This window comes from Haliotis cracherodii, unplaced genomic scaffold, assembly GCF_022045235.1.
Source record: "Haliotis cracherodii isolate W230 unplaced genomic scaffold, xgHalCrac1.p SCAF_10, whole genome shotgun sequence".
In the NCBI taxonomy this organism is placed as follows: domain Eukaryota; kingdom Metazoa; phylum Mollusca; class Gastropoda; order Lepetellida; family Haliotidae; genus Haliotis; species Haliotis cracherodii.
This window is the reverse complement of record NW_027266265.1, coordinates 8,256,736-8,270,330: the sequence shown is the minus strand read 5'-3', so window position 1 is coordinate 8,270,330 and position 13,595 is coordinate 8,256,736. Positions and strand designations below refer to the sequence as shown.

At 42.8% G+C, this 13,595-nt stretch overlaps 1 protein-coding gene across 1 annotated transcript in view; it reads right to left on the bottom strand.

Annotated features, from left to right (window-relative positions):
- LOC139454032 (exocyst complex component 2-like) overlaps positions 1 to 13,595 on the bottom strand; it is a 39,611-nt gene that overhangs the window by 11,836 nt on the left and 14,180 nt on the right. The window contains exons 10-18 of the mRNA XM_071235516.1: positions 11,658 to 11,739; positions 10,976 to 11,078; positions 10,282 to 10,394; positions 7,245 to 7,322; positions 5,323 to 5,367; positions 4,376 to 4,506; positions 3,159 to 3,209; positions 2,334 to 2,503; positions 1,017 to 1,138 (exon numbers count right to left, since the gene is read on the bottom strand). Of these exons, the coding sequence (XP_071091617.1) occupies positions 1,017 to 1,138; positions 2,334 to 2,503; positions 3,159 to 3,209; positions 4,376 to 4,506; positions 5,323 to 5,367; positions 7,245 to 7,322; positions 10,282 to 10,394; positions 10,976 to 11,078; positions 11,658 to 11,739 (895 nt within the window). The remainder of the gene's footprint in view (positions 1 to 1,016; positions 1,139 to 2,333; positions 2,504 to 3,158; positions 3,210 to 4,375; positions 4,507 to 5,322; positions 5,368 to 7,244; positions 7,323 to 10,281; positions 10,395 to 10,975; positions 11,079 to 11,657; positions 11,740 to 13,595) is intronic.

Genomic DNA, 13,595 nt, shown 5'->3' with positions numbered 1-13,595 from the left:
TTCCAAGTCAATGGAAGTCACGTGACATAGCACAAAATAACCTCAGCTCAATCAAACAGCTGTTGTCTATCAAATTTGAATTTGTGTTTATTCTTTTAAAATGTCCTGTTAAAACATGTCAGTAAGATAAATTCATTGTAGCAGGATCACTCGGGGTACATGGGGTTTTATGCTTCCCTCGTTATGTTTTATACCATGAGCCTCCGGCGCGCCTTTTCCAAGTCAATGGAAGTCACGTGACATAGCACAATTTAACCTCAGCTTAATCAAACAGCTGTTTTCTATCAATTTTGAATTTGCTAAATTCTTTAACAATGTCATATTAAATATGTTGGTAAGATAAATTCCTTGTAGACGGGTTTGGCTCATGGTATAAAACCTAACAAGGGATGCATAAAAAAAACATCTACCCCGGTTGTTGTCTAACTCTGCACTCAGCAATGTTCCAGCCCTATCACGGTTGCCAGTAAATAATCAAGTCTGGACCAAAACATCTAGTGATATATATTGTGAACAACTATCCACACCATTGGGGTAAGCCATCAGCCAAGACACCGAGTCTTTCCAACCAATCCATTTGGTCGCCTCTTACAACCAGCATAGGTTGCTGGGGACCAATTGTAACCAGGAATCCCCATGGGTGATCAAACAATATGCCACTTTTAGCAATATTCCCACAACATCACAGTGGGAAACACTTCACAGGTCATGCAATAATAACTTGTACCATACTGTATTTAGCCTATATGATGAAGAAGAATGTAACAGAAACAGACACAGGTATAAATTAGGGACTTCAAGAATGGGCTCAACGCTCAGTTCCCGGACATTGCTTCTACCTGATCCACATTAGTCAGGCTTTGTCCACAACTAGTAAACACCATCAGAAAATATTGATGATAAACAAGTCCCTCCCTTCCAGTTAATCCTGACACACTAAACACACAGACACAGACACAGACACAGACACAGACACAGACACAGACACAGACCCACACTCAAACACACACACACACCTGATATCGCCTGTTTAAGGAGGGTGAACATGCAGTTGGTGCGGAGGTCAAAGGCCAGTTCCTGTAGTGAGTTCATCGAGTTGCCGAGTGTGTCCAGGTTGGAGAGAGATGATGCACAGGATCTGAAACAGACAGTGAAACAGTCAGATACCATGTGACACAGTCAGATACAGCGTGACACAGTCAGATACAGCATGACACAGTCAGATACAGTGTGACACAGTCAGATACAGCATGACACAGTCAGATACAGTGTGACACAGTCAGATACAGTGTGTCACAGTCAGATACAGTGGGACACAGATAGACACCGTGTGACACAGACAGACACAGTGTGACACAGTAAGATACAGTGTGACACAGTCAGATACAGTGTGTCACAGTCAGATACAGTGGGACACAGTTAGACACAGTGTGTGACAGTCAGATACAGTGGGACACAGTGAGTGAGTGAGTTTATGCTTTACGTCACATCGGCAATATTTCAGCCATATCATGACGATAGTGTGACACAGTCGGACACAGTGTGACAGTCAGATACAGTGTGACACAGTTGGACACAGGTGTCACAGTTGGATACAGTGTGACAGTCAGGTACAGTGTGTAAACAGTCAGACACAGTCGGACACAGAGTGACACAGGTACAGTCGGACACAGATGGACACAGTCAGACACAGAGTGACACAGATACAGTGTGACACAGTTGGACACAGTTGGACACAGTGTGACACAGTGTGACACAGTGTGACACAGTCGGACACAGAGTGACAAAGATACAGTGTGACGCAGTTGGACACAGTTGGACACAGTGTGACACAGTCGGACACAGAGTGACAAAGATACAGTGTGACACAGTTGGACACAGTTGGGCACAGTGTGACACAGTCGGACACAGTGTGACACAGTCGGACACAGAGTGACACAGTCGGACACAGAGTGACAAAGATACAGTGTGACACAGTTGGACACAGTCGGACACAGTGTGACACAGTCGGACACAGTGTGACACAGTCGGACACAGAGTGACAAAGATACAGTGTGACGCAGTTGGACACAGTGTGACACAGTTGGACACAGTGTGACACAGTCGGACACAGAGTGACACAGATACAGTGTGACACAGTTGGACACAGTGTGACACAGTCAGACACACTCGGACACAGTGTGAAACAGGTACAGTGAAACCATCTACCAACACCAAAATCCAGAATGTCAATACTGAAAAATGTCTTTAAACTGATATTGTTCCATTGGTACTGCATTTATTACAAATACACTTTCCTTGGCATTGATTAATACATAAAATGTCTTGGCTACCTGATTTGCCTGACACTGTGGGGCAGCCATGCCCCTGGGACATCAAGAGGCGTGACTGACCACACCCCCAATGTCTCCCTCTCTGTCTTGCCAATATTCTCCAGCGACCCAGGCAGGAAGGCAGCTCGGACAAGGTTGGCAAACAAGCCAATAATTTCTGCAATCATTTGCTGCAAAAACAGGAAGTCATCACCTGTAATCTGTTTCTTCAATAGATGACTGGGCCACCTGTGCCCCATTACACAACAGACTGACAGGTTGAATGGATTTCAGGTAATGAGCCTTTTTTGTATCTGTAAAATGTCAAAGGAAAATCCTTTCCACAAGCTTAACTGGTGAATTATGGACATATATGTCTAAATTCATCAATACTAGTCAAAGTCATGAACTCAAAACAAGAATCAAAGCACATTTAAGCCTTTTCTCAGGCACTGCCCGCATCATCATAAAGTTCGCCACATGTTTCATTTTTATTTCCATTTTTTTTTTTTTTTTTTTTAAGGAAAAAAATTCCAAAAGTTGTCAAATACTGTATTCCTGTATTTTACTCATCAAGGAATACATTTATGTAGGGAGGCCCTTTCCAAGGTTGACTGTACACACCTGTTTATTTGGTTACACATGTGTTTATCTGGGTACATACTAGTTCGAACAAACAAAGACAACACTGCCGCCCGCACTATATATTCAAAAGTCATTGCCTGAGAACCAATTCTTTCTTCTTCTTTTTTAAGCCCAAATGACATCTGACCTTAACACTGGCTCATTTGCTTGGCTATAATAATTGACATGTGCTTATACATAACAGACTTATTGTAAACTTACCTTTAATTTTGAATGTTTACTTGTATCTATCTTAAACCCCTTCTCAGAGCTCTGAAATAGATTCATAAGCATGATAAGACTTGTATTTTGTTTGTTTAATGCTGCAGTCAACAATATTACAACAATATGATGGCGGCATGTTAAGTCCCTCCCTGCTGGGTAACGATGACATACAATCTACCACCTCTCAGATCCTAAGTACCTAAACAATTTTGTTGTCTCTTGTGATAAGGGTTCGGGATTTGTTTGTTGTTTAACACTGCACTCAGCAATATCTCAGCTGTATGATGGAGGTCTGCAAATATCAAGTCTGACTAGACAATCCAGTGATTGACATAGTGAGCACCAATCTATACAATTAGGATACGATGACATGCATCAACCAAGTCAGCGAGTCTGACCATCCGATCCCGTTAGTCGCTTCTTACAATAAACATGGGTTGCTGAAGAACAATTCTAATCCAGATTTTCAGGGGTCTCTATGATAAGCATGACATGCAGCTGAGTACTGGGACCTATTCTAACTAGGTCTGCAGCAGGTAATGAGAACTTCAACTTGTACAAGAACAATTGCAAAGTACTACTAATATTTAACAATTTCAAGACATGGTTGAAACCCTGGGCAATATTCAATCAAACAGAAAAATCATCAAAGAATAACCATCAATTTGTTATATCATCTCTAGTGTCTACTACAGACAAGTGAGTTTCATTAATGCTGCTTTGAGCAGTATTTTAGTCACATCACAGCATGTCAACATAATGTGGGAAGAAAACCTGAAGTGATGCAGATCTTAGACACTTACCACTTTGATGAAACCCCATTGTAATGGTGCTGACAAACTTAGAAATCTACCGGTAATCTAAGAGGAATCTCAGATTTGAAACCTCAATCATAGGGTCCTGGCATGCTTAAGGGCAACAACTCTGCACAGCAACTTGTGGCACCTATGATGATTAGGCCACCTGAGGCCCTCTACCACGGAGTACCATTTAATAAGTCATATGGTAATATACACAGTGACTACATTGCAATATGCAGTGATATGTAACTAACCTACTTAGAACAGGGCAGAACATACGCAAAACTAACAAGCAGCACTTTCGTACACCATATAAGAGACCATATGCCGATTAAATATAGGTATGTATGTAGAACATGGGGAACAATGAAAGCAATGGACTTCTATAACTGCATCTGTTGGTTATATTCCTACCTCAAGTTTCAGCATAAAGTCCCCTGTGAAGTATGCCTGTCCCAGTTTCCAGAAGTCGGGGAAGTTGTCCATCATGATGTCTGTGAGGTCCTCGATGTACAACACTTTCTGGGGGGTCCGGAACTTGACCCCTGACAAAAGGCAAGGTCTGCATGGTCAGTGAGGTGGTCAGTGAGGTGGTCAGTGAGGTGGTCAGTGAGGTGGTCAGTGAGGTGGTCAGTGAGGTCGACACTGGTCAAACACTGACCCTGGATCAAACGTTGTACAACTATGTGCAATAGGTCATAACACTATCACCATGCTGTTGCAACAATTGTACCATCACCATACTGTTGCAACACTTGTACTATCACCATATTGTTGCAACAATTGTACTATCACCATACTCTTGCAACACTTGTACTATCACCATATTGTTGCAACACTTGTACTATCACCATATTGTTGCAACACTTGTACTATCACCATACTGTTGCAGCAATTGTACTATCACCATACTGTTGCAACACTTGTACTATCACCATATTGTTGCAACACTTGTACTATCACCATACTGTTGCAGCAATTGTACTATCACCATACTGTTGCAACAATTGTAGATTTATTCACACTTGTACTGATATATTAGTATTGGACCACAAACAGTTACAAGGCATCAGTGGTTTGTTCAGTGTTACACCCCTAGACGTAATACATCAGGACTTTATCAACCATAACACACATCAGGCTTGTGCTCACTGTAACAGCCATGCATCAGTTTCATCATGTAACTTAGCCTATCAAAATCTATGTGGCTTATCCTGCCTCAAGTCTGAGATGGATGGATGGATGGATAGATTGATGGCACAATAATGCTATGATTCTATATGAAAAGTTTGAAATATTTGTGTGTTCAAAATTAAAACTAAATCAATTTTAACTAATTTAACTTTTGACACAAGCCTTACCTGGTTGATCAGATGAGGAAGTGAAACTTGATTCCCTGGACACGCCTGCAACACATCATCACATCATCACAGCATCACAGCATCCTCAGCAATCTTATCTCCAAATTCCATATTCTTATACCTTTGACCCATTCATCCCAATTTTGAGCCTGATTCGATGGACACTTTGCTAAATAGCCATTCAATCATATTAGTGTTTGTTCATTTTGGAAAGAAGAAGTTTAGAGGACCTGATATGCAATCTTGTTTGTTTGTTGTTGGGTTTTTTTGTTTAACGCTGCACTCAACAAATTTCCAGCTAAATGATGGCGGTCTGTAAATAACTGAATCTGGACACCACAATCCAGTGATTGATAATATGAGTATCAATATACGCAATTGGGATACGATGACATGCATCAACCAAAAAGGGACTCTGACCACCAAAGACCAATGCTAATCGGATCTTCACTGGGGGCATACCATCTCAAATACAGAGGTGGGTGAGGTGAAATGGGGTCTAACAACGTGTTCAAGATTATTGCACTGATATAGTGACTTGCATGCACGTGTGTGTGTAGCTGCTTGTACTAGTCCGGACTAATGCCGATTTTATATTGCTAGCCCACTGAGATCAGATACCAAGCCGAGCCGACCAGTTCTTGTTTTATCCCCTTAATCCGAGCACCAGACAGGGTAACAACAAGTACCATCTTTTTAACATCTTTTGGTATGACACGGCCGGGGATCGAACCCCAGACTGTCTGCTCTACCATTAGACCATGGTGGCGGTCTGCTTTCAGAAGAGTCCATTTGATTGGCTGTTGATTTCAAACTTAAGAGCAAAAGAAATTCTGTGCGAGGTTAGTGATTAGGAAGATGGGTCCAGGTCATGTATCATCAAAGAATGGAGATATGCTACCGTGGACAATGGAGGATGCATCTGCACATCTGACAGCATAGATTTTAGTGTGAAATCAAGGGACGTGTGTGCTGCAATCTGATTGGTTGAAACTTTCATTAAACGGGATTCGAAGCCTGGTCATCTTTTGCACTTTCCTCTGCTTATGAATACATTCCTGGACAAGTAACCTGTTTCTCAATACCATATCAGAAAACATGCCATTCGGCTTGGCAAAATGAATACCACATTACTGGTAATTAAATACATGTAATAGGTTGGATCAGTATTTATCAGAACTACTTCAATTTAGTTGGATTTTTCTCAAATTCTGCTAGTCAGCAGAGTTCAGTTATTACAGAAGCATGTGATGTCATCCACTGTATCATGATGTCATAGCATTCCATGGTGATGTCATAGCATTCCAGAGTGATGTCATCACATTCCATGGTGATGTCATCACATTCCATGGTGATGTCATAGCATTCCATGGTGATGTCATAGCATTCCAGAGTGATGTCATCACATTCCATGGTGATGTCATAGCATTCCAGAGTGATGTTATGTCTGTCTCACAAACATGACAGTTTCCATTGAAAGAGAGTGCTTCAGAAAATGACTGATAACTTCTTAAATTTACAGTGATGATAAATATTTCAGATTTATAGGTTTTATTGAGAATTTGATGCCCAGAGAGTTTAACATTTGAAACCTCTAACTAACAAATTACGGGTCATCAATACTGAAAAAAACACAAATCTGAGCACACATGATTCTTATCTCCTTGTTAGTGCATCACTTTATTTTTCGAACACTTCTGGGAAAATGACTTGTATTACAAAGCATTCAAACAAATGGTGACAGTTAACTCACACTGTTTCAAACAGGAAAATAGCTACTTGCCATACATCGTTAACGTTGGGCAGAGTGTTTGAGTGAGTGGTCGTGTGCCTAACATTTCCCTGATACCCAGCAAATATGCTGCATCGTACCATCATTAACTGAGTAGCAATGGCTGGGTAGAAGGCACCTCATAACTTACTGGACTTGAAGTTGGATGTACCGAGAGGAACTCGCAGTCTGCCAGATGCCATATCCATGTCCCAGTCAGAGGCCTTGTCTGAAGGATACAAATACAGATATCTCCACACCACTTTGCTTGTCATAGCCACCTTTATTATAAATGATAATTATACGTCAGTTAAGGTGAGGTGAAATGTTTAACGTCGCACTTATATTGCCGATTTATAGTGCCAGCCCACTGAGATATCATGCCGCAGTTTAACATGAATACCTATAAGACAGTTAACCACCCGCTAGATTTCTGTTGTAGGATGGGTGGCCATTAGGTAAAAATACTCATTACATTCAAGGTTAAAATAATTGAAATGTGATATCAAAAGTCAATCCCACAATTCCACGTTTTTAGTGCTTCCTGTAATGAGTATGTGACATCTTATGAACAAAAAAGAATAATTTCTGTAGACGAGGTGAACATTATTCTGCCAATGATTTGAGATTCTAATTGAAAATCACAGCAAAACAATTCAGCCGACTTATTTAATCTTGCTTTTGTTTATTTTTGGTTAATGCCCACAATATTCCAACAATATAAAATCAAGCTTAGACCAGACAATCCATTGAACGATGTTGTGAGCAACGTCGTCGGGATACGATGACACATAATCCTCCAAATCACTGTGTCTGACCACCCGATCTGACCACCCGATCCATCTGGTTGCCTCATATGTCCAGCATAAGTTGTTGGGGACCTATTCTAAATCAGAAGCCCCCAAGTCAAATTCAATGAAACAGTCACTGAAACTGAAAAATAACAGGCTTATGTCAGGCCCCAGTATTTAGATACAAGGACAGGCTTATACCAGTGTGGCCCCAGTATTTAGATACAAGGACAGGCTTATACCAGTGTGGCCCCAGTATTTAGATACAAGGACAGGCTTATGTGAGGCCCCAGTATTTAGATACAAGGACAGGCTTATGTGAGGCCTCAGTATTTAGATACAAGGACAGGCTTATACCAGTGTTACCCCAGTATACATATACAAGGACGGGCTTATACCAGTGTGGCCCCAGTATTTAGATACAAGGACAGGCTTATACCAGTGTTACCCCAGTATACATATACAAGGACGGGCTTATACCAGTGTGGCCCCAGTATTCAGATACAAGGACAGGCTTATACCAGTGTGGGCCCAGTATTTAGATACAAGGACAGGCTTATGTGAGGCCCCAGTATTTAGATACAAGGACAGGCTTATGTGAGGCCTCAGTATTTAGATACAAGGACAGGCTTATACCAGTGTGGCCCCAGTATTTAGATACAAGGACAGGCTTATAACAGTGTGGCCCCAGTATTCAGATACAAGGACAGGCTTATACCAGTGTGGCCCCAGTATTCAGATACAAGGACGGGCTTATACCAGTGTGGCCCCAGTATTCAGATACAAGGACGGGCTTATACCAGTGTGGCCCCAGTATTCAGATACAAGGACAGGCTTATACCAGTGTGGCCCCAGTATTTAGATACAAGGACAGGCTTATGTGAGGCCCCAGTATTTAGATACAAGGACAGGCTTATACCAGTGTGGCCCCAGTATTTAGATACAAGGACAGGCTTATGTGAGGCCCCAGTATTTAGATACAAGGACAGGCTTATACCAGTGTGGTCCCAGTATTCAGATACAAGGACAGGCTTATAGCAGTGTGGCCCCAGTATTTAGATACAAGGACAGGCTTATGTCAGACCCCAGTATTAAGATACAAGGGCAGGCTTATACCAGTGTTACCCCAGTATTCAGATACAAGGACAGGCTTATAGCAGTGTGGCCCTAGTATTCACATACAAGGACAGGCTTATAGCAGTGTGGCCCCAGTATTTAGACACAAGGACAGGCTTATGTCAGGCCCCAGTATTTAGATACAAGGACAGGCTTATACCAGTGTGGTCCCAGTATTCAGACACAAGGACAGGCTTATACCAGTGTGGTCCCAGTATACAGATACAAGGACAGGCTTATACCAGTGTGGCCCCAGTATTTAGATACAAGGACAAGCTTATACCAGTGTGGCCTCAGTATTTAGATACAAGGACAGGCTTATAGCAGTGTGGCCCCAGTATTTAGATACAAGGGCAGGCTTATACCAGTGTGGCCCCAGTATTCACATACAAGGACAGGCTTATACCAGTGTGGCCCCAGTATACAGACACAGGGACAGGCTTATACCAGTGTGGCCCCAGTATACAGACACAAGGACAGGCTTATAGCAGTGTGGCCCCAGTATACAGACACAAGGACAGGCTTATACCAGTGTGGCCCCAGTATACAGACACAAGAACAGGCTTATACCAGTGTGGCCCCAGTATACAGACACAAGGACAGGCTTATACCAGTGTGGCCCCAGTATACAGACACAAGGACAGGCTTATACCAGTGTGGCCCCAGTATACAGACACAAGGACAGGCTTATACCAGTGTGGCCCCAGTATACAGACACAAGGACAGGCTTATACCAGTGTGGCCCCAGTATACAGACACAAGGACAGGCTTATACCAGTGTGGCCCCAGTATACAGACAAAAGGACAGGCTTATACCAGTGTGGCCCCAGTATACAGACACAAGGACAGGCTTATAGCAGTGTGGCCTCAGTATACAGACACAAGGACAGGCTTATACCAGTGTGGCCCCAGTATACAGACACAGGGACAGGCTTATACCAGTGTGGCCCCAGTATACAGACACAAGGACAGGCTTATACCAGTGTGGCCCCAGTATACAGACAAAAGGACAGGCTTATAGCAGTGTGGCCCCAGTATACAGACACAAGGACAGGCTTATACCAGTGTGGCCCCAGTATACAGACACAAGGACAGGCTTATACCAGTGTGGCCCCAGTATACAGACACAAGGACAGGCTTACAACAGTGTGGCCCCAGTATACAGACACAAGGGCAGGCTTATACCAGTGTGGCCCCAGTATACAGACACAAGGACAGGCTTATAGCAGTGTGGCCCCAGTATACAGACACAAGGGCAGGCTTGGACAGTGAGGTACCTACCTGCCTCTAGGTGGTCCTCCTTACACTCATGCAGCAGTCCGATCAACCAGTTCTGCTGCTTCATCAGACACTCCCAGGCCGGGTCTCCATTATACTCTAGGCTGATCAGGTATCTGTAGTATAGGTTCTGCATAAGTAGCTATCCACCACATAACAACTCCCCTCTCTCCAACCTTAGACCACAAAAACCAGCTCTCGCAAGTAATACACAGACCAGGCAGTCCTTTCACTATAGGGTAATTGTCAGTGGCACACATGCTCAAGCATGGATACAGCTTTTTGGAAAAGTTGGGGTACATCTTGTAATTTGGCAATTTGTATTCAGTAAATAATTTTGTCAAACTGTTGTAATATGTTCTCATTTAGTATGCCCAATCACCTTTTCAAATGTATGAAGATTCAGTATGCTTAACATAAAGGCACTGGGACAGGCTTGAGGTGAGGGGACAGACTATTCCCCTAAATACCCACAGAGAGACAAGCATCACGTAAGGGGATCTACTATACCTGAATTCCCAGAGAGAGACAAGCATCACTTAAGGGGATCTACTATTCCCCTGAATCCTGACAAAGACCAGCATCAGGTAAGAGGACAGACTATACCCATCCCCATCCCCCCATCTCTCAAACATCCACCTCCAACACCCACCCCAACCATGAGCTACTCCAGGTGTGGGAGGATGTATGGGCTGACCTGATGAGTTTCTTCTGCTCCTCCAGGCTGATGGTCGGCTCCAGCAGCTTGCTGTGCAGCATCTTTCGGAACTCACTGATCCTCTTCTCCACCTGCTGGTACACTGCAGAACAAAGAACAGACTAGGTGTACACTGCAGAACATAGAACAGACTAGGTGTACACTGCAGAACATAGAACAGACTAGGTGTACACTGCAGAACATAGAACAGACTAGGTGTACACTGCAGAACATAGAACAGACTAGGTGTACACTGCAGAACATAGAACAGACTAGGTGTACACTGCAGAACATAGAACAGACTAGGTGTACACTGCAGAACATAGAACAGACTAGGTGTACACTGCAGAACATAGAACAGACTAGGTGTACACTGCAGAACATAGAACAGACTTGGTGTACACTGCAGAACATAGAACAGACTAGGTGTACACTGCAGAACATAGAACAGACTCGGTGTACACTGCAGAACATAGAACAGACTCGGTGTACACTGCAGAACATAGAACAGACTAGGTGTACACTGCAGAACATAGAACAGACTAGGTGTGCACTGCAGAACATAGAACAGACTCGGTGTACACTGCAGAACATAGAACAGTTTTGTATAACAGCACATCTATTTACAGAACCAATTCTAGCCCAAATGTGACACACAATTGATACAGAATAGGAACCTTACCTTTCTTAAACACACCAACTTCAGTGTCTGCAAACAGAGATTTAGCCTTCTCGTAGTCGTTGATCACAATGTTGTAGTCGCCCTGAAACCAAAAACATTAACTGTTGATCTTATCACTGCCTGTGTTGTCCTGGGAGAAATCCTACTAGTCACCTTGTCACTGCCTGTGTCGTCCTGGGAGAAATCCTACTAGTCACCTTGTCACTGCCTGTGTTGTCCTGGGAGAAATCCTACTAGTCACCTTGTCACTGCCTGTGTCGTCCTGGGAGAAATCCTACTAGTCACCTTGTCACTGCCTGTGTCGTCCTGGGAGAAATCCTACTAGTCACCTTGTCACTGCCTGTGTTGTCCTGGGAGAAATCCTACTAGTCACCTTGTCACTGCCTGTGTTGTCCTGGGAGAAATCCTACTAGTCATCTTATCACTGCCTGTGTTGTCCTGGGAGAAACCCTACTAGTCACCTTGTCACTGCCTGTGTTGTCCTGGGAGAAACCCTACTAGTCACCTTGTCACTGCCTGTGTTGTCCTGGGAGAAACCCTACTAGTCACCTTGTCACTGCCTGTGTCGTCCTGGGAGAAATCCTACTAGTCACCCTGTCACTGCCTGTGTCGTCCTGGGAGAAATCCTACTAGTCACCTTGTCACTGCCTGTGTTGTCCTGGGAGAAACCCTACTAGTCACCTTGTCACTGCCTGTGTCGTCCTGGGAGAAATCCTACTAGTCATCTTATCACTGCCTGTGTCGTCCTGGGAGAAACCCTACTAGTCATCTTATCACTGCCTGTGTCGTCCTGGGAGAAATCCTACTAGTCATCTTATCACTGCCTGTGTCGTCCTGGGAGAAATCCTACTAGTCATCTTATCACTGCCTGTGTCGTCCTGGGAGAAATCCTACTAGTCATCTTGTCACTGCCTGTGTCGTCCTGGGAGAAATCCTACTAGTCATCTTATCACTGCCTGTGTCGCCCTGGGAGAAATCTTACTACCGTATTTTCTTGAGTATAGTGCACACTTTTTATCCAAAAAACACAGCTGTGTAGAAGGGGGTGCACATTATACAAGAATTAATGAGTTTTGATGTTTTTTCCCTCCATGGAAAGACATTACCGTGAGCATGTAACACCGGAAATACCATGTCAACAAATCCATACAGAAGTTTGCAAATTATTCATGTCACTGCAAATTATTCACTGTCTGGCTATGATAAGTGTTCTTTGTATATCTGGACTTGTGTTTGTAACATATTTCATTAATTTTATTCAAAATTCCTTAAAATATTGTTTTAATCAATTTCGGCGAAATCGTGTGTGAAGCGATCGGAAGATCGCACAACTCACCATTATCAACAGCAACCACGGTCAGATTACCGCTAATGACGCCTTGAAACGAACTTTAGTTGACAGAGAATGGATATATATATCATAAATGCTATACTTTAATTCGTTAAAAGTCATATTTGTTTTTGTTGGACGATTCTATGTCAACACATAGTTCTCGCGATCACACGATCACGTGCACGGGAGCCTTGACAGTGACTGGTATAAAAAAATAATACCCGGCAATAGCGATCAGCTGCTTCGCTTAGGGTTATGATTATTTGAAATATGTTTAGTAAAAGCTGCATCTAAATTAACAAGATATTGGAATATATTATTCCTGATAAAAAAATAGTTTCAGATACAACTTTTGCTGATCCTTGCATTAAAATACTGTAAAGTTATATCATTGGGTGTGTCTTGACCGAATCACCAGTAGATTCCAAGAAAACGTGTGTACAGCTGATTGCTGTGTCCGGTTTAGTTTACGAGAAAATACACAAGGTAATCTTAATCCCAAGATATAAAACAATGCCTAGCTGAACAAAAAATACAATTTAAACGGTAAATCAACATGTCTGGTGATTTTTAATCTCAAATTTCGAATTTGTACTGAAGAAGTT